At 41.3% G+C, this 25,061-nt stretch overlaps 2 protein-coding genes across 2 annotated transcripts; one reads left to right on the forward strand and one right to left on the reverse strand.

Moving 5' to 3' along the window:
- Positions 1–345: 345 nt before the first annotated feature.
- Positions 346–16,769, forward strand: LOC116979037 (transmembrane protein 47-like). Its single transcript, XM_033030436.1, has 3 exons — positions 346–716; positions 11,747–11,887; positions 13,303–16,769. Exons 1-3 carry the CDS (start codon positions 521–523, stop codon positions 13,482–13,484), a joined length of 519 nt encoding a protein of 172 aa, XP_032886327.1. The 5' UTR covers positions 346–520; the 3' UTR covers positions 13,485–16,769.
- A 2,681-nt stretch (positions 16,770–19,450) lies between these two features.
- On the reverse strand, positions 19,451–25,045 carry pin4 (peptidylprolyl cis/trans isomerase, NIMA-interacting 4). The gene is made up of 4 exons (XM_033030437.1): positions 24,944–25,045; positions 22,394–22,458; positions 20,217–20,336; positions 19,451–19,895 (listed from the first exon to the last, which is right to left on the reverse strand). Exons 1-4 carry the CDS (start codon positions 24,993–24,995, stop codon positions 19,737–19,739), a joined length of 396 nt encoding a protein of 131 aa, XP_032886328.1. The 5' UTR covers positions 24,996–25,045; the 3' UTR covers positions 19,451–19,736.
- Between the last annotated feature and the right edge of the window lie 16 nt (positions 25,046–25,061).

The raw sequence follows: 25,061 nt of genomic DNA on the forward strand, positions 1-25,061 counted from the left end.
GTCTGGAATGTACTGCAACAAATGTCAGCGGAAGCAGATCCAACGTTGCGTCTCGGAGGGAACTGGATAAATATCTTATGGGAAAGACTTTTCCGGGCTTCGAGGAGAGGGCAGGAATGCAACTAACTGGCTCGCTTTTACAGGGTTAGTACAGACTCATCAGGTCGAATGGCCTTCTACCTTGCTGTTGTCATTGTATCATTCTCTGAAACTTGGTTGTATGGAAATAAATCAGTTAGCTGTGATCACTGGCACGGCAGATCAAATGAGTAATTGAAAAAATAACTGCTCTTAAAGGCCCTTGGCGATGATAGATCATAGGCCGTCGGAAACCCCGCCTGGGGAGTCATTCTAATTTGCTGGGTGATCAACGGCAGTGAGTGAAGGCATTGCGATCCTGTGGGCAGAAGCCTCCACTAATCAGTTCCAGAAGGACAACCTCCTGCGGTTGGCTGGGCTGGAGAAGGAGAAGCTGAGCGGCCGTTTCTCTTCCTGCCGCAGAGAGTACTCACAGCGGATCATGGCTGTGGATGAAGTGCGCGTCGTTCGCCCGTTTAAATTGATCGCCCTGATCTGTGTCTTCGTGGCGTTGAGTCTGGACGTGGTTTCCTTGCTGAGTCCAGCCTGGGTCACTGCCCAGCGGTCCTCGCTCTCTCTCTGGGATGACTGCAAACAAACTATGGCTGGATGGTACTGCGAGTCTGTGCTACACACAGGTAGGGGCGGCCGTATCAACACATAACATGGCCGGACTTTCACGTTTGCCACAATTACTGCACAATTGCATTGAGAAGACAACGTTTGAGGTCAACTCGGAAGCGAGTCCCTTGGTGTTTACTTTTTACCAGTTGACGATTGAATCTTCCCTCGCCCGGTACAATCCTTCCCTAACCCACTGTCAAGCCTGATGTGGTTGAAAAAACATTTGAGAATAATATTTGTCATGGGAATTGATTCGCGCCAGGACTTGATTACTGTTGCTTTGAGCCGTCTTCCAGTTAATGTTTAACATTCTTTAAAAGTTGTCTGGGTTTGTTTGTGTAGAGAGTCGGTCCGGGGTTGGATTACGAGCAGGGTTGCTCTTTGTTTGGTAATACTCGTGCAGCGATTTGTTTTGGGGGAGGTGAGCACATAATGTGGAGAATAACACGGGAAGGGGGCGGTGGAGCGAGTCAGCAGGGAGCAAAAGCAACAAAAATCAATCCCGCTTGGGAGTCCAATACTTTTTGCCGAGTAGAAAACTTGAACGCTCTAACTTTTTTTGTGTTTTACTGGTTGGAACTTTCTGCTGAAAATTAAACCCTGAATTAAAACATAATTTTAGGGGAGAAGAGTGAAATGCCGATACAATGACCCCCTTGTAAGAAAGGCTCAAACTACACAGTAAATGTGCAGGAAAGAACTGCTGATGCTGGTTTAAATCGAAGGTAGACACAAAATATTGGAGTAACTCAGCGGGACAGGCAGCATCTCTGGAGAGAAGGAATGGGTGACGTTTCTGGTCGAGACCCTTTACTCCAGCATTTTGTGTCCACAGTAAATGTGTCTATTTAATAGGAGTGGAACCTTCTGTTTTGAAATAAATAACAGCCGGCAACTAATGTGTATTAACTAAGGAAATATGGTATAAAATAATAATTTTAGAAGCAGTGGTCCTTTATTGCCCTGTTAGTGCTCATTTGATACGGATAATAGGTATATTTGGCAAGTTAATAGTAATATACAATACTGGAACCAGATACAATATGTGACAGGAGACATATGTGTGATATACTGGAGCCATTGAATTGCTTTGATTCGCTCCGCCACAGCAACAGACGTACTGACCATTACTTCACCCAACCATTGTATTAAAACGCATACGTTTAATTGAGCAAAAAAAACCAAAGCGCTAGAGGAACTCAGCAGTTCAGGCAGCATGTGTGGAGGGATTTGTTTTTTTGTGGAACTAATGTACAGACGGCCCTTCTTCAGACTGAGATACAATGTGCTGGAGTAACTCAGCGGGTCAGACAGCATCCCCGGCCCGGAGAACATGTTCCCCAGAGATGTTGTCTGTCTCGCTGAGGTAGTACTCCAGCAATTTTTGTAAACCAGTATATGCTGCCATTTGTTTTTACATTTCTTTTTCGGACTGAGTAGAGTGTCGAAAGGGGGGGAGGAGAACAAGCTGGAAACGAGTTGGGCAACGTCTGACAAGTGATAGGTGAGGGAGTTTGATTGGCAGATGGATGGAAATAGTGATGAAGGCCAGAGATGAGAAAGAAACAAAAGGGTATCCAATAAGGAAAGGGTTATGGGTCGAGGGGCACAAAGGGAAGGAGAGGAGCGGAGTTAATGGGATAGAAGATGATTAGATAGAGGAGAGGAGCAGTGTGACTGGGATGGGGAAAGATGATAGAAGAAATATGTTCACACCAGGGTGGGAGAAGGCAAGTTAAACCTTTGGGGGTTGTGGGTATTAATTTAAATTGGAGAATTCATCGTTAATACCTTTTGTATTGTAAGCTACCCAAGCAAAATAATCAGGTACTGTTTATCCAAATCACACACCAACCACAATCACCCTTTAGGCACAAAATGCTGGAGTAACTCAGCGGGACAGGTAGCATCTCTGGAGAGACAGAATGGGTGACGATTCGGGTCGAGACCCTTCTTCAGATGTCTGCAAAAAGTGGTGAACACAGCCCAGTCCATCACGGGTTCTGATCTCCCCACTATCAAAGGGATTTACAGGAGTCGCTGCCTCAAAAATGCAGCCAGCATCATCAGACATACACCACCTTAGCCACACACTCATTTCACTCCTGGTACAGGAGCCTGAAAACTGTATCGTCCAGGAATGGCTTCTTCCCTAGAGCCAGCAGGTTATTAAATACTACATCCTCCAAATAAGCTCTGAACTACATAGACCTGGAGGCATTGGTTTTATGTTTTCACACTATTATTGTTGTTTGTTTTTACGTGTATCTCTGTGTGTGTGCGCATATTTATATATGTATCTGTGGACACTGATACATATATACATATATATGTGAATGCAGATGCTGGAAATTTGAAATAAAAACAGAAAGACCTCGAAACATTCAGCAGGCCTTTCATCCAACTTTCTGCAGGCATCTTTTATCTCTTGAAAGATCGTCAACAGGAAAATAATAATTCAATTTCTCTCTCAATTGACTTCTAGAATCAGCTGACTTCTAGAATTTCCATTTTAATTTCTATTTAACAGTGATTTGGGATGGACAAGGGGCGGCACAGTGGTGCAACGGCAGATTTGCTGCCTTACAACACCAGAGACCCGGGTTTGATCCTGACTACAAATGGTGTCTGTACAGAGTTTGTACATTCTCCGTGACCACATGAGTTTTCTATGGGGGCTCCGTTTCCTCCCGCATTACAAAGATGCCCTGGTTTGTAGGTTAAGTGGCATCTGTAAATTGTCCCTAGTGTGTAGGATTGAAATAGTGTATGGTCAGCATGGATTCAGTGAGCTGAAGAGCCTGGTTCCATGGTGTATCCTTAAAATAATGGACTCCCAATAATGCCTCCACTGAATGAATGAATTAAATAACCAGGGAGAATTTGTGTATGGTAACTTTACTGAGAGATGGGTGTGTCTTTCTCGCTGAGAGGACAGTGGAGGCAAAAATGGTTTTCACTTTTGAAAAGTATCTTAAAGGGTACACGGTGTGTCATAATCTGCATGGTTGCAGGTTGAAAGCTGGGAATTGAGATTAGTTGTATATTTAACCAGCATTGAAATAATGGGCTGAAAGTTCTCAATTTGTGTTGAAAAGTGTATCACCAAAGTACTGGTAAGGTCACTTTATTGGGATGCATCACAGCATAGTTGTGGAAAAACTCCATCCAAGACCGCAAGAAATTGCAGAGAATTGTGGACGTAGCCCAGACCATCACACAAACCAACCTCCCTTCCATTGACTCCATTTATACCTCACGCTGCCACGGCAAGGCTACCAGTGTAATCAACGATGAGATGCACCCTGGCCACTCCCTCTTCTCCCCCCTCCCTCCTAGAGAGCAGTCCTGAACTACTATCTATCTCATTGGAGACCCTCAGACTATCTTTGATTGAACTTTACTGGATTTCATCTTGCACTAAATGTTATTTGCATTATTCCCTTTATTATGTATGGGCGGCGCAGTGGTAGAGTTACTGCCTTGCAGCGCCAAAGACCCGGGTTTGATCCCGACCAAGGGTGCTGTGTGTATAAAGTTTGTACATTCTCCCTGTGACTGCATGGGTTTTCTCTGAGATCTTCGATTTCCTCCCACACTCCAAAGACATACAGGTTTGTAGGTTAATTGGCTTGGTATAAATGTAAATTGTCCCTGGTGCGTGTAGGGTGTTGTTAATGATCGGGGATCGCTTGCCGGCACGGATTCGGTGGGCCGAAGGGTTCTGTATCTCTAACACTCTAAATGCATCTGTGAATGGCGCAATTGTAATCATGTATTGTTTCTCCACTGACTGGTTAGCAGCAACAAAAGCTTTTCACTGTACCTCGGTACATGCGACAATAAACTAAACTCAAATTCAAAATCCTCGGAGCATTGCAGCTGAAGTCAATTCTGCCCTTACCCACTATTCATGCACATCTGGCAAGGTCATTACATGACAATAAGGACTTGGACTCTGCTGTGTGCTTTTCCTCAATTCCTCTCCCTACCCATGAGCACTAATATCAATTTAACTCCCTTGCCACTTCCATCCCAGAAATGTGTTAGCATTAATCTGACACCAAATTTGTGAGATTCCCGGTGTGTGTGGCAGGGAACTGTTAAGCTGATCAAAATGAGTTGTCTTGTATTGATTTGAAGGGAAAAACTATTGAGTGAAGCAGATCCACAGAGAAGATCTTGCAATGCATCAATGATTAATTTTTTTAAAGCTCTTTTCAAATATTATAGCCAGTCTGACAGTTTTCTGATAATGACTGTACCATAGGATATTCTTTGAGGGAATAGTTCTGGCACTGTGTCCTGTTTCTGGATTACAGAGCGGAGAAAGAGCTAGAATGTCCAAAGTTGTAATGTTTTATAGGTTGCCAATAGACTTTTTTAATTCCATTCTGCAAGTGCATTTGGGATAGACCACAAGCCATATGTATTTGATAAAGGAGAAGCTTCATGGCCAGAACAAAATGTTCACTTGTGTGGAATTCAATCTCACAACATAAATTTGGCTCGGGTTGCCATGATAATCATAAACCTTGTTTTGTATTCCCCTGAAAATGATCAAATATTTTGAGGTATTTAAAATTGCTAAAGAGATTTGATAAGGTGGATACAGAAACATGAGTTCCTTTATTGGGCAAACCAGACTAGAAAACAATCTTAAAATTAATGCCAGATGATATAAGAGTGATATCAGTTAATACTTTTTCACAAAAAGTGCTTAGTTTTTCAAGATTGGGATCAATAGATGCAGGGCTGCCAACATTGGGTGAGAGTTGGGAGTGAGAAATTGCGAGAGACCAAGCCCGAGGGAGTATAGCGACCGGGGGGGGGGGGGGGGGGGGGGGGGAGAGTGTCCCCCTCCCATTGGTATTTGCATTTTTCAGCTTGAAATTGTGCAATATGGTCCATACTGTAGCGAGTCTTTTAACTTACACTTGAATGCAATATATATGCTTTAAATTGGATTGGAGCGTTTTTGAAAGGGGGGAGGCTGTGTGATCACTGGCCTTGGGGGTACCCGGTGAGGGAGTGGAGCAACCAAGTGGGGAGAGGGTGTGGAAGAAGGGTGTCCCCCCTCCCAGGGTAGGAACTTTTTGAAATTTGATGTATTAAAATCATGTTTTAGTGCACTGTAGAAGTATGATTTCAATGTTTTTTGTATGAAGTATTTTTAAGAGGTAACTTTTTAAGGGGTAACTTTATCCACACAAAGGGTGATGGGTGTATGGAACAAGCTGCCAGAGGAGGTAGTTGAGGCAGGGACCATCCCAACATTTAAGAAAAAGTTAGACTGATACATGGATAGGACAGGTTTGGAGGTATGGACCAAAAGCAGGTGGCGTAGCTGGGACATGTTGGCGGGTGTGGGCAAGTTGCACCGAAGGGCCTGTTTTCACACTGTATCACTCTGACTACATTATACCTCCACCATGCATGAATGCTTCAAAATCAAGTGATCGAGTTTTATTGCCATATACTCATGCATAGAAAATAGGTGCAGGAATAGGCCATCGGCCCTTCGAGCCAGCACTGCCATTCAATATGATCATGGCTATTCATCTAAAATCAGTACCTCTTTCCTGTTTTTTCCCCATATCCCTTGATGTCGTTAGCCCCAAGAACTAAATGTAACTCTCTCTTGAAAACATCCAGTGAATTGGCCTGCACTGCCTTCTGTGGCAGAGAATTCCACAGATTCACAACTCTCTGTGTGAAGAAAGTTTGTCCTCATCTCAGTCCTAACTGGCCCCCCCTTTATTCTTAAACTGTGACCCATGGTTCTGTGCGCCCCCAACATCGGGAACATTTTTCCTGCAGTTACAGTAAGTGAAAATCTAGCAGGCAAGCAGGATGCTTTCACCAACCACCCCCATTTGAAGTCCACTATCTTCCACCGTATCTACCCAGTGCTTGGTACTTACTTCCAGCAGCCACTGGTTGTCCTCCAGGATGCACCGAGCTGCAGCCTGATCCATGCCGGTCACCTGGGCAAATTCGGCACAGGGACTCTCACGGCAACAGCGCAACGCTTAGACGCCTCCGACAGCCCGGGAGTCTTGCACTGAGGCTGCTCCATGGCTGGAGCTGCAGTGAGCGACTCGCCAGCCCGGAAAACACTCTCCAGCCCCGCTCCCCATCCGCATCTGTCCCCGCCGCTGCTTCCGCTTCCAACACCCGTGGCCCATGCAGTTGATATGAGTTTTGAAATTCAGAACAGAGCGAGAGAAATTTGTGATCAGCGTGAGAATTTGGTGAAATGCGTGATTCTCACGCTCAATGCATGGGAGTTGGCAGCCCTGCCACTCTCTCCCCCCCCCTCTCTCTCTCCCCCCTCTCTCTCTCTCTCTCTCTCCCCCCCTCTCTCTCTCCCCCCCTCTCTCTCTCTCCCCCCCTCTCTCTCCCCCCCCCCTCTCTCTCTCTCTCTCTCTCTCTCCCCCCTCTCTCTCTCTCTCCCCCTCCCCTCTCTTTCCCCTAACTCTCTCTCCCTCTCTATCTCTCCCCCTCTCTACACACTCTCCCCTCTGTCTCTCCTCTCACCTCTCTCTCTTCCCCCCCTCTTTCTCTCATCTCCCTCCCCCCCCCCATTTCTCCCTCCCACCTCACTCTCCCCCTGGCTCTCTCTCCCCTCTCTCTATCTCCTCTTTCTTTTTGCCCCCCCCCCCCCATCTCTCTCTTTCCTCCTCTCTTCCTCCCCCCCCCTCTTCCTCCCCCCCTCTTCCTCCCCCCCTCTTCCTCCTCCCCCCCCCCTCTTCCTCCCCCCCCTCTTCCTCCCCCCCCCCCTCTTCCTCCCCCCCCCCCCTTCCTCCTCCCCCCCCCCCCCCTCTTCCTTCCTCCCCCCCCTCTTCCTCCCCTAAGTGGGACAGGCCCATAAGGTAAAAATTAGCGCTGAATGACAGACAGATGCTGATATTGGCCTCTGCAACAACTAGAATAGAATGGCCTGACTGGTTCAGGGACCTAAATGCCCTACTCGCATTCCTAACGGACCTGACACACTGTAAGGCATTCCTTCCTTTGAGAAGACGGAGTTATTGAAGTTGGTCAGATAAAGCTTCAAATCATAAAGTTCCTTTCGTTGACTTAGTCAAGGACCTGTGAAGGTATAACCAATATGGGTGAAAGCTGCAGTTGGAGCATTGTGTGAAATTTTGATTGCCTCACTATAAAAATGATACGATTAAGCTAGAGAGGGTACAGAAAAGATTCACGTGAATATTGTCTGAACTGGAGGGTTTGAAATATAAGGAGAGACTGGATAGGCTAGGACTGATTTCCCTGGAGCAAAAGAGGCAGAGGTGTGACATGATAAAGGTTTATAATGTTATGAGAGGGATAGCTGACTAAATAGGCACAGTCGTTTCCCCCAAAGTATTGGATTCTAAAACTAGAGGCCACGGGTCTGAGGTATGAGGAGAAAAAATGTAAAAAGGATCTGAAGGGCAAATTTTGCACAGACAGTGGTAGGTGTATGGTTGAGCTGCCGGTGGAGGTGGCAAAGGCAGGTATAATCACAACATTTAAAATACATTTAGCAAATACATGGATAGGAAAAGTTTATCCTGTCCTAAAAGAGGGATTATGGGTTAAATGCAGGCAAATAGTTGTGTAGAATATAATCCAGGTTGGCATGGATGAGTTGGGGCCAAAAAACCTCTTTCGATGTTGTTTCACTATAAATCTATGATCTATGAATCAACATATTCTCAACCAGAGGTGTCAGCAGCAATTACACAGATGTTTCTCCTTCCTTAGGAATGTGGTGAATTCTGAGTGGCAACCTATCTGTTATCTCCACAGACAGGGTAACAAGGGTAGAAAGACAGTTGGGCAGTATAGGCAGCTGCTGTAGCTTTGCCTTCACTTGGGTCAAATTATGAAGTGTTTGTTTAGCCTTAAGAGTATGCTAATAACTAAGTCGTTTCCATGGTGCCCTGCACTTCAATTCCAAACAACTGCAAATTCTTAACACCCCCAAAGTAGCAGCTGTTGTGGAAACCACAGGACCTGTGATTGCATCTGTTTCTGTGTGTCTGTTTAATTCTGCTGTAGTTCAACTGCACAATCATTGTGAAAGTTTATATACTTAAATCTATGAATTTTGTTTGCATTCAAATACCAACTATGCAGGATTTAACAGTACAACCTCATTGTTATGATGCTTATATTTCTGAACAATATTATGTCGCAGTGAGAAAAGAGCAGTGTGATAATTTAGGGCACATGCTGGAAAATTGAAGTTGCACTTCTAAAATATATTAATCTATTTTCCTTAATCATGCCAGGTATTAGCCCATAATTAACTGATTTGAAGTTGGCTATTCTTTTCACAGCATAGGAATTTTATAACATTCAGTGCAAGATAAAGTCCAAATAAGCCCGTTAAAGATAGTTCAAAGTTTTCTAATGAGGCAGATGGTAGCTCAGGACCACTGTCTATTTGGTGATAGGATGGTTCAGTGGCCTGATAACAACTGTGAAGAAACTGTCTCTGAATCTGGAGACCTTACAGGTATTAGGCAGTAGTGATCCCTGTCCTCCTACACACTCTTACGCCTTAGACTATCCAAAGCAGGCATTTCAAGGGACTGAAAAGATACTACCAACACTCCACAAAATCTCCAAATCCACTGGAAAGATAAACAAACTGACATCCACAACTTCTCCCAGAAACAACATTCCCATCATTGAGACCATATCTGCTTTCAGTCGGTCAAGACATTTGGGCAGACCACATTGTTTACATCCTAGATACTGGAAACTGGCACAATTCTTAGATCCGTCATAGCAAGTGGTTACCAAGTGGACCGAGAAAAAGGTTCATGAATGTGCACAAAGCCTCCATCAAAATTTGCTTGTTGGGAAATGTTGGCTATTCAATAGTGTATTAAAAAAACCCAGAGTTCAATCATATTATGTGAGGTAAGGGAAACAAGTAGAGTAGCTATGGAAGCTATGAGTTTCAAAGAAGAGGAAGTACGGACGCTTTTGAAAAATATGAAAATGGATAAGTCTCCAGGTCCTGACAGGATATTCCCTAGGACATTGAGGGAAGTTAGTGTAGAAATAGCAGGGGCTATGACAGAAATATTTCAAATGTAATTAGAAACGGGAATAATGCCGGAGGATTGGCGTACTGCGCATGTTGTTCTATTGTTTTAAAAAGGTTCTAAGAGTAAACCTAGCAATTATAGACCTGTTAGTTTGACGTCAGTGGTGGGCAAATTAATGGAAAGGATACTTAGAGATAATATATATAAGCATCTGGATAAACAGGGTCTGATTAGAAACAGTCAACATGGATTTGTGCCTGGAAGGTCATGTTTGACTAATATTCTTGAATTTTTTGAAGAGGTTACTAGGGAAATTGATGAGGGTAAAGCAGTGGATGTTATCTATATGGACTTCAGTAAGGCCTTTGACAAGGTTCCTCATGGAAGGTTGGTTAATAAGGTTCAATTGTTGGGTATTAATGGTGGTGTAGCAAGATGGATTCAACAGTGGCTGAATGGGAGATGCCAGAGAGTAATGGTGGATGGCTGTTTGTCAGGTTGGAGGCCGGTGGCTAGTGGGGTGCCTCAGGGATCTGTGTTGGGTCCACTGTTGTTTGTCATGTACATCAATGATCTGGATGATGGTGTGGTAAATTGGATTAGTAAGTATGCAGATGATACAAAGATAGGCGGTGTTGTGGATAATGAAGTAGATTTTCAAAGTCTACAAAGAGATTTAGGCCATTTGGAAGAGTGGGCTGAAAGATGGCAGATGGAGTTTAATGCTGATAAGTGTGAGGTGCTACATCTTGGCAGGACAAATCAAAATAGTACGTACATGGTAAATGGTAGTGAATTGAGGAATGCAGTTGAACAGAGGGATCTAGGAATAACTGTGCATAGTTCCCTGAAGGTGGAATCTCATGTAGATAAGGTGGTAAAGAAAGTTTTTGGTGTGCTGGCCTTTATAAATCAGAGCATTGAGTATAGAAGTTGGGATGTAATGTTAAAATTGTACAAGGCATTGGTGAGGCCAATTCTGGAGTATGGTGTACAATTTTGGTTACCTAATTATAGGAAGGATTTCAACAAAATGGAGAGAGTACAGAGGAGATTTACTAGAATGTTGCCTGGGTTTCAGCAACTAAGTTACAGAGAAAGGTTGAACAAGTTAGGTCTTTATTCTTTGGAGCGCAGAAGGTTAAGGGGAGACTTGATAGAGGTCTTTAAAATGATGAGAGGGATAGACAGAGTTGACGTGAATAAGCTTTTCCCATTGAGAGTAAGGAAGATTCAAACAAGAGGACATGACTTGAGAATTAAGGGACAGAAGTTTAGGGGTAACATGAGGGGGAACTTCTTTACTCAGAGAGTGGTAGCTGTGTGGAATGAGCTTCCAGTGGAAGTGGTGGAGGCAGGTTCGATTTTATCATTTCAAAATAAATTCGATACGTATATGAACGGGAAAGGAATGGAGGGTTATGGTCTGAATGCAGGTAGATGGGACTAGGGGAAAATAAGTGTTCAGCACGGACTTGAAGGGCCGAGATGGCCTGTTTCCGTGCTGCAATTGTTATATGGTGAGATATTTAAAAAAACAGTTCAATCATATTTTCAATGAAAAGTCACGATGTCCAGTTATTGTTCACTGGGGGAACAATATGATTTTTAGTGAGACAAGGCAGGACATTCATTGGTTTTCACATCCAGGACTGAGCAGTTGCAATATCAGTAATATTGTGGCCACTGAGATAACCACCACTTTGCTGGAATATAAGATTAATAACTTCAACCTAATTATCCTGATTTGCTCATCCATGTGTGAGATAAATAAATTGTAAAATGTCTCCTGTACTCATTATATTTTTATATAATATTGTTAAACATTACTCTAGGTATTCTAATCTTGTCCCACAGCACATTTGCTGGTATGCTGAAGTAGGTCTGCAGTCTACTCAACCAACACCAAACCCCAGCTAAATTATTTTAGCTCCCAAATAAGATTGCTCCTTCAGATTATCTATTTTTTAATTTCTTGTTTCTTCCTCTAGACTGGCAGGTCGCTACACTGGTGTTACTACTTGCCGGGGGATCTATCACTCTCATTGCATTCCTCTTCGCTGTGATCTCACTTTGCAAGGGTGCTCACAAACGCTGTTACAGGACCATTTCTGTTATGCTGTTCATTTCAGGTGAGGGCTGTTTACTGGAGAAAATTCAATATGTTTTGATTGTTACTCAAAGTGAGAATAGCAGTTCAATCATTGCTGGAGATTGACAATTATTCTGGGGGAAGTGTTTTTTTTAGAAAAAAGTATTTTGTTTTCTCCTATCCAGCCAGTAACAAGTAACTAGGACAGACTCCTGGAGGATAACTATTCTTGAGAATAGTCATGCATGTAATATAAACATAAATGATTTCTAAAAGTTAGGCATCACACTACACCTGATATGCTGTTATTAGAAGAAAATAAATTTAAAAATCCCTCTCCGAGGAAAGGTTAGTAGCATGTTTCTGGGCAGTTTTTTTTGTTGATGAGCAACATTATGTGTCAAACCCAACTGATTTAAAATTAATGTATAACCATCATGAGAAGTTCCTTTCCAATGATCAAACGAGGGAATTCAGACCGTGTATTTGTCCTCCTCCCACCCTTGCATTCCATGGGTGCTTCAATTTCTCTTCTTGAATGACTTTACCATATTTGGGCATTGCAATTTGGTTGCAAAAACTCAGAGGGGAATTTCAATTAACATTTGGCTTACAAGCAAATGTTTTTCGCTATTTAACACTGATACTGAGAGTGATGATTGCTAACCAAATGTTCACACCATCCAAGCTGGGGAAGCCAGCACACAACAAGTTGATTATAGTGCAGTTAGTTTGTCTGATCGGAAAGGGGATATAAATTTTTCAAAATAATTTTTTTTTAAGAGCAGGAATTTGTTTTTCTGCATATTGTTGCACAAGCCTGCATTCGATATCAACCACTTGATTGATAATGAGCAGAATGCATATTAGGGTTATGAGATCAGTATGTTAAGCGCATGCTTCAGAATTAAAGCCTGGTCTTAAAAGTAAATGTCAAAGTAGTAAAGGCTAGGATTATATTGAATAACTCTCGTAGTATATTTTTTTAATTGATGATTGTCTCATACTTAATATGGACATTTGTTCTTAAATCCCCATCAAAATAACTTCTCTGCACTCAGAAATATGTCACTGTAGAGAACATCTCCATGCCAGAGTCAGCCCTGTGCTAATCGACATCTTGCTGCAGCCCCAGGCTTTAGAATTGACGGGTGGATGCCCTGGGGAGGTATGGTAAGTTAGGAGAGTACAATTATAAAAAATGTATAGTTTCAATCCATACAATATTTGTAATTAGAGTAGAGCACTAGAGAAGCTTGGAAACAGAAATACAAATCTCTCTAAAGTGGTAGAAGGTAACCTGCACTTGCCAGATTTAAATTATTTCCTAGCTTGTAATAACAGGCAAAACTATTTTCCTGCTCGAAAATGTTGTTTGCTACACAGGGAATAGTATTGTGCATTGTCTATTACCTTTCATTCTCAGTCTGTTGTTGATCAATATTTGTCTTTCAGTTGTTTTGCAGGTTTGTGCCCTGATTTTATATCCCATCAAGTTCATTGATGCCAATACACTGAGGACATATCATGAATTCAACTGGGGCTACGGTATTGCCTGGGGTGGTACTATCTTTATGCTTGGAGCAGCCATACTCTATTGTCTGAATACAGACACTTACGAGGAAGAATATTATTAGTTCCTTTCTGCACCAGCTGAATTAATAATTATAAGATTTAATGGCAAGATGAAGTTTTGCTGTTGAAAGATCAGTTAGAAAATTTGAATTTGAGAAAAATGTTGAACAAGATCACAATGGACAGCAGACATTCCTAGAACTATTTATTTAGTTCTAGCAAGAGCAGCTTTTGAGAATGACGGAATGTCCAAGGAAGAAAGAAAAGCTCAAATCATGAGGAGTGACACTACATGTCTTGTGCAATCTTTACATCATTTGCTTTTAGGTTCAGCTAATTCCAGGAGGAAATAATTAGCCTTTATTATGTGCACATTGTATCTCACTGAAGCAGTATTCCATCGCGCAATGATTGCTTATCATTAGTTAAATGCACTATTCCAGAACTTAGACGATTAATTTCTTTCTGCTTTCAACGTGTTGTTTTGGCCTTTGATTTACTATTTTTTGTCGAATTGTTTTATTCTTTTGTCATAATAAATAGTAGGTCTACTACATATTGGCTTTGCTTGTGGTAAGCTTATTAATGCAAAATAAGAAGTATTGTAGCTGTGGCCATGTCTATTCTGAACACTAGCAGCTGCCAATTCAAGAGAAACATAATTTGTGGTTGTCGTACATAAATGTATTGTAACCCCAGAGTTCTGCAGATCATGCAATTATTCTAAGAACAGCATGAACCCCATGGTTTAAACATCCGTGACTGGACCTTTCAGTTGAAGTTCACTGATGTTCTTAGATCATTTGTGTGGATTATGAAAATGGCAACATTCATTTGACACCCAAGGATTAATTATAAGCTCTCCCCATGGTGAAACACATACTTTTGTTGAGCTGGGAAGGGAAGGGAAGGGATAGAGGGAAGATGATGGAATTAACATATACAATTTGATATACAGATTTTCTGTTTCACATTTTGCACTTGGTCGAGCAAAAAATTACTGATAAACCTTCACTTCTGGGATGAACAAATTTTTATTGATGTTTGAATCGGGTTAAATATTTAATATTAATCTACATAACCAGCACTCATCATTGTCTACATTAAATTGCTCTCAACAAAAAATATCTTGCTTTAAACATGATCTGGTAATTTATACATTACCTGAGGAATTCTTTAACATAGAATTTTGATAGTACAGCCCAGAGCCAACAAATTGGGAATTGCTCATAATACTTCCTAAACATAGTTGCAATTTAAAGCTACTGAAGAACAGCATCTTTATTTTTAACTGAGGTAATTTCTCTGCTCTCCTTGGGTTTGGAGGACCTGATTCTAAACAAAAAAATCTTCATAGATGTATGAAATAAGTTTCAGTTTCTTTCTTCTATTTCTGTATTATGCCCAAAAATGAGTCCAACAAGACTATGAATGCGTTTTGAGAAGTCAATGTTCCAGTGATTTTATCCAGAACCCATTGCCAGAAGAGATATTAGAATTGAATAGTCACAGACTTAAACAGGGACTTAAATAAGCAAGATATAGAAGAATATTGACCTAGTACACACTAATGGGATTGGTTTACATGGGCAAAAAAAGGTTAGCATTGACATGGCCTGTTTCTATGTTGTAGGGCATGTTTCTATGTTGTACTCAATGACTCAAAGATTTGGTAAAAATATTCAACTGGCCAGAGAACTGATGTTTCTATCATAGCATAATGATTCAAATTGATAACTTGAGTTTCTCAATTGATGATATTACTGGAATAAACTGAAAATTAATCACCATTTTGTTTCATAATTATCAGCTGAAAGGCAGTTTCATCAATGCTCTCTTTTGCCTGTCCTTTTGGGTCATAGGTTCAAGAGTGTTACAAGTTATTTTGTATTTGTGTAAACAAATCTTGCTCTTAAGCCCATACCCTCTATATACCGGTACTTATGTTCATTCAAAACTATTGCCACTGTTCTGTCCCTGACTACTTCATATTGCAGTATTTGATAATGTCGTTGAGAACTGAGCCCTTAAACCTCAGTTTTAAAATTCCCCTCCTCTGATTTTAAATTCTTCCATTATCTCAACTCTCCATATCTCTGTAGTCTGCTGCCTATGTAATTCTTATTTCCTCTTCCCTACTACTGCCAGCTGTGTCATTCATATGTCTAAGTTTCACAATTAAAAATTTCCTCCATTCTTAAAACATTCCTTAAAACCCAATCTCTCTCTCTATCTAGATATCGATCTATCTATCTATGATTACCCTCCCCTAATACCACCCAATCCCGTCCAGCACTATGGTGTTTAAAAGATAAACTAATAGATGACAAACACTACACTTTAATATTGGTAATGCAGTTGACGTATTTTGATTTTTGAAATGCCTTGAATATAGATACTTGAAAGTAGATTATTCCTCTCAGCCATAATTGCATATTTCTGTATTATGATCACTGGATGTCCATACTATAACAAGACAAATGCACCAGATATAATAGCACAGAAGTGTACATTTGTGTAAAGTTTCCCCATGTGGATTCAACATTGGATCCACACCTCATAAGATCTCAAGGCAACAGTCGAATGTGAGCAATTAAAATTGCTGTTTACTACCTACATACATCAAATGGCAGATCAATACAACATAGAACAAGCTCCAAGGGCACATAGCATATTCCAGGTGGAGATTTCAGTGTTCATCAGCAATAATTATTCATCCGTATCGCCAATGACTGATCTTGCTGCTGAACAACTATCTAAATAGATGAAGAGGAGGTGGCAGGAAAATTAGCACGGGGTTAAAAAAACTTACCTTGGGTAAGTGAATTGGTCAGCATGGGCAGGTCTGTGGGTAATAAACAACAGGTTATCACATTGTTTGGCACATAGCAGCCTGTTTTTATTGGTCATGTCATATCATAGCAAAATTTAATACATTCACTGATTTACTACTTTGCAACCCATACTTAGAAAACTAGTAAAATCTGCAATTTCCTCTCCTCGTCTCCTGAATGAAATACATTTGGCAACGTGTCTGTTTATTTATGAAAAAGCATATAGCCCTTCATCTGAAACGGGATTAGTTTATCATCATGTAAATCTGTACAACACATTTGTGATTATAAATTAGAAAAATATTCTGATGTTTCCAGAATCTTAAATCTTACTTTTCTTTTGATCAAAACCTCTATAAAATTTGTATTAAGTAAAATGAGTAATAGCTAATTCCCATTTTATGAAACAGTGAATGCAACTGAACTTTAATTTTTGTGGTAATATTTCTGAAAGTGTATGTCAAATCCATGTCTCAAACAGAATGTGTTATAAAACATCCACCTTTCCTGATTCTTCCTGGTGTCAGTTTCTTTTGTAAGTTGACTGTCTCACTACAATGTGACCACCTCCACTAATTTAAATCTTAAAATAATTTAAACTTTAAACTGCAGATGCACCATAGAAAGCATTTTATCAGGATGCATCACAGCTTGGTTTGGGAACGGCTCCATCCGAGATGGCAAGAAATTGCAGCGAATTGTGGACGCAGCCCAGACCATCACACAAACCAACCTCTCTTCTATTGACTCAATTTATACCTCATGCTGCGTCAGCAAGGCCAGGAGCATAATCAAGGATGAGTCACACTCTGGCCACTCCCTCTTCTCCCATCAGGCAAACGGTATAGAAGTGTGAAAATGCACACCTCCAGATTCACAGACAGTTTCTTCCCTGTTGTTATCAGGCAACTGGATCATCCAACCACAACCAGAGCTGTATTGAACTACTATCCACCTCTTTGGTGACCCCCAGACAATCCTTGATCGGACTTTGCTGACTTTATCATTGCACTAAACGTTATTCCCTTATCATGTATCTAAGCACTGTAAAATGGCTTGATTGTAATCATGTATTGTCTTTCTGTTGAATGCACAGCACGAAACATAAGCTTTTCACTGTACCTCGGTACACGTGACAATAAACTAAACTAAAAAAAATCTGACCATGGAGAATTTCAATTAACCTGATATGCTCTGCACAAACTCTTCACAAGCCCTCGGCTAATCAACTGACAATAAAGCTTTCTGAGCCTAGCTCACTGAGTTTATGTAGCTGATCAAAAGAGTTAGACTACAAATATGCTTGGAGTGTAGCAGCCTGTTTTTGTTGTTGTTTGTGTCATAAAAGGGTTGATACTTTAATTTACATTACTAAAACAAACAGCTTACACCTGACCAGCAATGGTTAACATTGCGTCGAAAGACCATTTGCCCCACTATTTAGCCATCGTAACTGTGTCAAAGATTATAGGCAGTCCAGAAAGAAAAATGTGATGGACTAGATATGATCCTTAGTTATACATTATGCATCCCTGCTGTGAACTGAACAGAATAATTCCAAAGCAATGGATCAAATTAAAACTTTGCAATGCTGTCACATCTTCTCATAAACGGTTGTGGACCTTTACTCAGCTAAATGGTGGAGGTGCTATGAACATAGCCACCCCGATAATAGCAGAGCACAGCACATAATTGCAAATGTCAAGACTTAAAGATTTGAAACCTTGTTTGGGTGGAAGGGTTAAGTGGATGATCTATCTCTGCTTCCTCTCACGGTATTTATCACAGTAATATACTGCATCTAGCAATAGCATAAGCCCCCAACAACATTTCTGAAATGACTTGTAATCCAGAACTATCCATGTTCCAAGCCACTACAGCTACATCATTGGCATCGTCCTGATAATGTAAACATAATTGTACATGTAAGTCCCAAGTATAAAGAACAAAAAAATTCAATGCAGCACTTGTACCTAATTACTAGTACAGCAACAGAAATGTTTACTGACCGCGCTATCATCCAGTCCTTAGCTGTACCCTATACACCGTTTCAGTTCTACCGGGACATTGTGAATCTATACGCGTTACAGCCTCGGCCACAGGTTGAATCAAGCAACATAACTATGGAGGCAAGGTGAAAGTAACAGCTCTGCACATGAAGTTAGCATTCGTAATAACAGTCCTAAAAAACTGTAGTCAATGGGAATTAGGAGAAAATTCTCCATTTGCTGGAGTCATTCCAAAGTTGAAAGGTTGTTGGTAATTTGGAGACAAATCAACTCAATCTAGGTTATTTGACATGTTTATTTTTAAATTAATCATATAAATAATTTTAGTTATAGAGCACTGGAACAGGCGCTTCAGCCCTCTGAACAAGCGCCCTTTAATACTAATTTGGTATTATAGTTCACACATTTCCATCAATGCCCCAGAATATCAAAAGCTATGTTAAGGTAGCTCAGTCAGGCACACAGCAAGTTGTGTCAATAGTCCTAAAGAATCAGTGAGAATGTCATCATGCTGACTACTTTGTCCACACCTAGTAACTTTACCTAAGAATGGGAAGTGAAAGGAACAAAACAAGTTGATAACTCTTTATTACAGGCGACATTGACTGACAATGATAAAAAAATTATATGATGCTGAAAGTAAAAGTGATATGACATAAGCAAGCAGCAGCAGTTCAGTGCTGATCAGAGATGACAACACCATAATGACATATCAAACAGAAGAATACATTATTTTTCTATTACCATTTGGCAATATAATGAGCTGATGACCTTTCTGGATCACTGAACATGCTGCTTATGAAGTGGATCATTAGATATATGCAGGAGTTTCATGGAAGGTCTTGCTTTATTTCCAACATCGGCATCCGAGGATGGATGTATCGTGATTCATGATCCAAATGATTGATCCAGAACTTGACCTTCCTCGAGATGTAGGAAAATTCCAACTGTTTGATAATACTCTTATTGAATCAAGATATTTTGGTGCCCATATGACTAGTGTGAATGTGATCAAACTGCCTAGGAGACAAGAACCAAACTCAGACATGAATTGTAGATAAAGTTTGTGGGCTGTCCACTATGACTAGTTCTTCATCCAAGTGACATAGTGAATCGTTAAACTACAGAGGAAAATTTGCAATTCTCCAAGAATCAAGTGACAAATATAATTAACTTCAAATAACATTTACAACACAAAATTTTGTAATTGTTTATTTGGACACATTACGTCATAAAACTTTTAAAACAACAGAAACTCTTGCTGGATTTTCTCTGGATGAAAAGGAATGGTGCTCGAGCATACCCATTATTGTAGGGAAAGGATATACCCAAGAGTCATTCTTGATTTTTTTTTATACAGGCAGTGAAAATAATTTATACTGTAACTAGTATGTGTAAAGAAGGAGACATAGTTCTATTTCTTACTACATGTAAGATTTTACAGAGATTTTACGTTTAAAAAAAAATCAATTTACTTTTTCCCTTCAACCATAATTATGTGATAACCAAATTTCGTTTTTATTGGTGGGTCTGTGTATATGGGTTTATCTGTTGTGCTGTTGGAGAGGGCAAAAGCAGCTTCCTGGAAGGGTCCCACCATTGAACCTCTGGTCATCCAGCCCAGATCACCCTAAGAATAGAAACAGTCATTTTCACATCTGCAATTTGTTTAACAACATAGTAGGAAAATATTTAACAACCATGTTCAAGTCTTGATGCAGTAAAATTGCCCAAATAACCAGGCTGCAACCTTTAATTGTGAACTTACTGGCATTGAATATCATATTGAATTTATACAGGTTCACTGAAATGTCAGTAAACGCTCCCATTAGTCTCTTGGCTAACATTGCAGCGATATACTTTTAGTTATAAAACAGTTCAGAAATCTTTGCCATCTATAATTCACCCACATGCTGGCATAAAGAATCAGATGTTCACAGATGGTACTTACTCCTTGCCTGGCTTTGTCTTCACTGTATTGGCTGGCTACTTCATTAAATTTCATACCCGCTTTCAACTTCTCCATGGCTTCCATGATTTTACTGTGTTTTTCACAGAGAATATGTCGCACCTGCAACAATGCAAACATTAGAATGTCTCCAAAAAGACTTAAGCTAGCCAGATTTTTTAAATAAACTAAAAAAATTGAGACCCAAACTTTCTTGATGTGATTGTGGGTAAATATACCACCTGGTGGAGATTCAGTCTTACTGAACAGGATTATTGAAGTTGAGCTCCGATTTCCTTCAAAGTTAGCTTATATCCTTTACGAATCATACTAATTTTATTAATGCCTCTAGGTTCAATCATTTTAAAAAATCCATCTATAATTCCTTTATATGATTATGCCTCCTTTTTAGTTAATGATCGAGCATGTGGAAATGTATGCTGAGTAAATTGGATTAATGTAAAACAGGGTGCTTGCCAGTCAGCAAAGACTTGCTGGACCAACAAACATGGTTCTGTGCAGTATGTCTTCACTATGACTTTCTTCCACTCAATTTTGGGATCAGGGGCGGTTGACAAATCTGGAAAGTGGAGGATAATAATAATAATAATGGATGGGATTTATATAGCGCCTTTCTAATACTCAAGGCGCTTTACATCGCATTATTCATTCACTCCTCAGTCACACTCGGTGGTGGTAAGCTACTTCTGTAGCCACAGCTGCCCTGGGGCAGACAGACGGAAGCGTGGCTGCCAATCTGCGCCTACGGCCCCTCCGACCACCACCAATCACTCACACACATTCACACACATTCACACACAGGCAAAGGTGGGTGAAGTGTCTTGCCCAAGGACACAACGACAGTATGCACTCCAAGCGGGATTCGAACTGGAGGATATATATAGACTTAAGAATAATGTAATTGTAAATATCTTCAAGAAAGGAATGAAATTTGATTGTAGCAATGAGCAACAGTAACAGCCTTTTCCTGTTACTGGCCGCAGAAAAGGCATCATCAGTATCAAAGACTTCCCAGTGGCTAAGGATGTGCACCAGGTTCAGTGTTGATTAAATCCATCCAGAAGCACGATGGACATGATCTTCACTGCATAACAACTCCAAGAGAAATGCAAGGAACAGCCACCATAGATGACCTCACAATCGCCTTTGACTCCCTCCGTCATGATGAACTATTCCTCAAAATCGGCTGCCCATACAGGAATCTTGAGCAAAACTCAAAAGTGCTGAAGTAACTCAACAGGTCAGACAGCATCTTTGGATGGAATGGAGTCTGAAGAAGGGTCCAAAAAAAAACCCTTTACCTATCAGTCTGAAGAAGGGTCCCGACCCAAAACATCATTTCATAATCATAATCATACTTTATTAGCAAAATATGTTTTGTAACATACGAGGAATTTGATTTGCCATACAGCCAAACCAATAAAAAGCAACAAAACACACAAAATATATTTTAACGTGAACATCCACCACAGTGACTCCTCCACATTCCTCACTGTGATGGAAGGCGAAAAACAGTTCAATCTCTTCCCTTCTTGGTTCTCCCGCGATCGTGGGCCTCGAGCCTTCCGTTGATGGGGCGATCTTGGCTCCCGTAGCCGGCGGTCAGGCCCTCTGCATTGAGGCGTTTAAGCTTCTGCATCGGGGGGTGGGGGAGGGAATCTCAGCTCTCCCATGCTCGGCAATCGGGCAAGGGATTGGCTCCAATGATAAGTCCACGTCCCCGCGGTGGGGCTCAAAGTCAATCCCGAGCAAGGTCGCAGATCCATGATGTTAGGCCGCAGAGCGACAGGAAAATAGATCCGGAAAACAATCGCATCTCCGGCTTGGGAAGAAATTGAAAAGAAGTTTCCCCCGACCCACCCACCCCCCACATAAAACAAACCAGAGAACATTAACACAAACTTTTAAAACAGACTAAAAATAACAAATAAAAACACGAAAGGACAGACAGACTGTTGGCGAGGCTGCCATCGCTGATGGCGCCACCTGGTGGAAACTCTCCAAAGATACTGCCTGACCCACTGATTTACGTTAGCAATTTGTGTTTTGCTCAAGATTAAAAACAAGTTAATTTTAAATGCAAAGAAGATGGAGAGAGATGGATTACATGCAGCTAAGGTTGCAAATCAACTGAGACACTATAGTAACTTATCACTTACCTTAACTGCATTACCCCCTTTAGGTCCTTTATCTTTCTTATCACCATTATCACCACCAGCTGCAGCTGAAAGACACAAAATTGATTAATTGATTGAAACCCACGTGGTCACAGGGAGAACGTGTAAACCCGAAATATGATAACATTTTTTTTAGCCTTCAAAATAAAATGCATTAGTGACTTACAATTTACAGGGAATAATTCAGTAATGGCCAGAGATAGAGGCACGTGGCTGATAGATGGAGGCAGACAAAAGAAGGAAGATGAAGATAAAGCCTGATGGGGGAGGGTGTGAAGTGAGGACAGGTAATGGAGGGGAGAGAAGCATGAAAACAGTCTTCGAATCTGATAAGGAAAGTAATAATGTGAACTATTAGGAGAGAGGTGGATGAAACAGGAAATAGAACTGGGACCAAAAGCAGGTGGAGAATGGGAAGGAAGTGGTAGACTGTGGGAAATGTGAGCAAAAGCATGTGAACCTCTCTCTCGCCTGGAAGTGCTGCTGGGGTTCAATGGATCAGCACTTAGAAGTTGCCCTCCAAAATCGCACATCATCGTGACTTGGAAATATATTGCCATTCATTCACCATCACTGGGAGACAATCCTGGAACTCTCTCCCTAACAGCATTATGGCTCTGCCCACACCTCAAGGATCACTGCTGATCAAGAAGGCAGCCCATCAACACCTTCCATTCTGTGACCTATAATTATGCTATCCCTCCCCTCCCCTCAAACGGAACAAGGATAGACTTCACTTGGTCCTCACCTTTCACCTACCAGCCTCTGCGTCCAACACGTCATTCTCTGACATTTCAGCCACCTTCAACATGATGCCACCACCTGTCGCATGTTTCCATCTCACCTTGTTCACTTTCAACAGAGAACACTTCCTCCACAATTCCTTGGTTCATATCCCTTCTTCCTAAACCGCTCCCTCTCCAGGTACATTTCCCTTCAATCATAGGGGAAGCACCACCTGTCCCTATACTTCCTCTCTCACAAGGGAGGATTGTCAGCTGGGTGATTCTATCCAGGAATCCCGGCAACCCATTCAGGTGAGACAGAGGTTCACATGCACCTCTTCAAACCTCATCTACTGCATTTAGTGCTCCAATATGGCATCCTTTACATCGGCAAGACGGAGCGTAAACTAGACAATTGTTTTGCCAAACACTTGTGCTCGGTCTGCCTAAGCCTGTTGGATAGACACAAAAAGCTGGAGTAACTCAGCGGGACAGGCAGCATCTCTGGAGAGAAAGAATGGGTGACGTTTCGGGTCGAGACCCTTCTTCAGACTGTAAACAGTCCAGATAATAAACTCAGATTGAAGAAGGGTCTTGATCTGAAACATCACCCATTCCTTCTCTCCAGAGATGCTGCCTTTCCCGCTGAGTTACTCCAGCTTTTTGTGTCTATCTTTAGTTTAAACCAGCAGCTGCAGTTCCTTCCTACACATTAAGCCTGGTGGATCTCCACGTTGCTAACCATTTTAACACCCCCTCCCATTCCCATACTAACCATTCTGTCGTTGGCCTCCTCCATTGCCAACGAGGCCACAAGCCATCAGGAGGAAGATCATCTTATATTCTGCCAGAGTAGCTTACAACTCAACGAATATGAACATTTAATTTACAGATTTTAATAACACCCCCTTCCCCCTCTCTCTTTCCTGTGCCCTAACTCGCATCCTGTGACACACTCATATCATCCACAATCCCGCCATCCTCCACCCCCTTCTGTACCCTTCCACCTCTATCTTTGTCTCTGGCTTAGCGTTTCACTCGTCTCCTCTTCTTATCTGACACCCTTTTCTCTCTTTTTCATCTCTTGTATTTGTCCACCCAGCTGACAATCGCTACCCCTCTCACATTGCTCCTCTCACAATCTATCAATTACCAGACTTTGTCCTGTCCACACCCGTTGTCCTACTTTCTCTCTACCTACTACAATCAGCCTGAAGAAGAGTCCCTCCCGAAACATCACCTATCCATTCTTTTCAGATGCTCCCTTTCTTGCTGGTTACTCAGGTACTTTGTGTTTTTCTCAAGGGCACACATGATGGGTAATTAAATGCTGCCTCAACCTGCAAAGCCCATATCCCTTGAATGAATATAAAAATAAACTAGCTTTAATCTCTCAAAGAATAAATAGCAATTAATTTGTTATGCCGTCTCAATAGTCAATAAACTCCTCATACTATTGCATCCCTGTGCCTTTGTATTGTGATCAGACAAATAAAAAGTTTGCAAGGAAAAGTTGATCAGTCAACTCTTCAAACAAATTGTGTACCTTCATTTTGATATAATCTGGTTCCCACTCTCAGATCTAACGTAGAAGATGAAAATTCCTTAAAAATAAACGACCTTCATCAATCTCGTGTCCCCATTACTGATCAATTTTACATTTTGTATTGTATTCTAACAGTTGTTTACTGTCAGGGCGAAGGGACATAACGACCAATAACACGTCCGTCGTTGTAAATGCTTGCAAAAGACAAGTTAACATTTCAAGCAATATGAAAATATTGTATAATTTTGAAGGCAAACACACCTTTCCCCTCCTTACTGGCTGCCTTCGGTTTCCCTTTCCCTTTGGGGGGCATGGTCCAGAGTGGCCTTCGCCCTAGGCATGGAAAGACCCCACGCCAAGTGTGTAGCTTAGTGCCCGC

The sequence above is a fragment of the Amblyraja radiata genome, chromosome 12 (genome assembly GCF_010909765.2).
Source record: "Amblyraja radiata isolate CabotCenter1 chromosome 12, sAmbRad1.1.pri, whole genome shotgun sequence".
Taxonomy (NCBI): Eukaryota; Metazoa; Chordata; class Chondrichthyes; order Rajiformes; family Rajidae; genus Amblyraja; species Amblyraja radiata.

Bases quoted from the DNA above. Each gene is read 5' to 3' on its own strand.
- LOC116979037 (XM_033030436.1), top strand. From the start codon at position 521: ATGGCTGTGGATGAAGTGCGCGTCGTTCGCCCGTTTAAATTGATCGCC. The intron at 717-11,746 runs GTAGGGGCGGCC...TTCTTCCTCTAG, and splicing joins CGAGTCTGTGCTACACACAG to ACTGGCAGGTCGCTACACTG. The intron at 11,888-13,302 runs GTGAGGGCTGTT...TTTGTCTTTCAG, and splicing joins TGTTATGCTGTTCATTTCAG to TTGTTTTGCAGGTTTGTGCC.
- pin4 (XM_033030437.1), bottom strand. From the start codon at position 24,995: ATGCCCCCCAAAGGGAAAGGGAAACCGAAGGCAGCCAGTAAGGAGGGG. The intron at 22,459-24,943 runs GTGTGTTTGCCT...TGTGTCTTTCAG, and splicing joins AGCCAGTAAGGAGGGGAAAG to CTGCAGCTGGTGGTGATAAT. The intron at 19,896-20,216 runs GTAAGTACCATC...TTCTATTCTTAG, and splicing joins AAGACAAAGCCAGGCAAGGA to GGTGATCTGGGCTGGATGAC.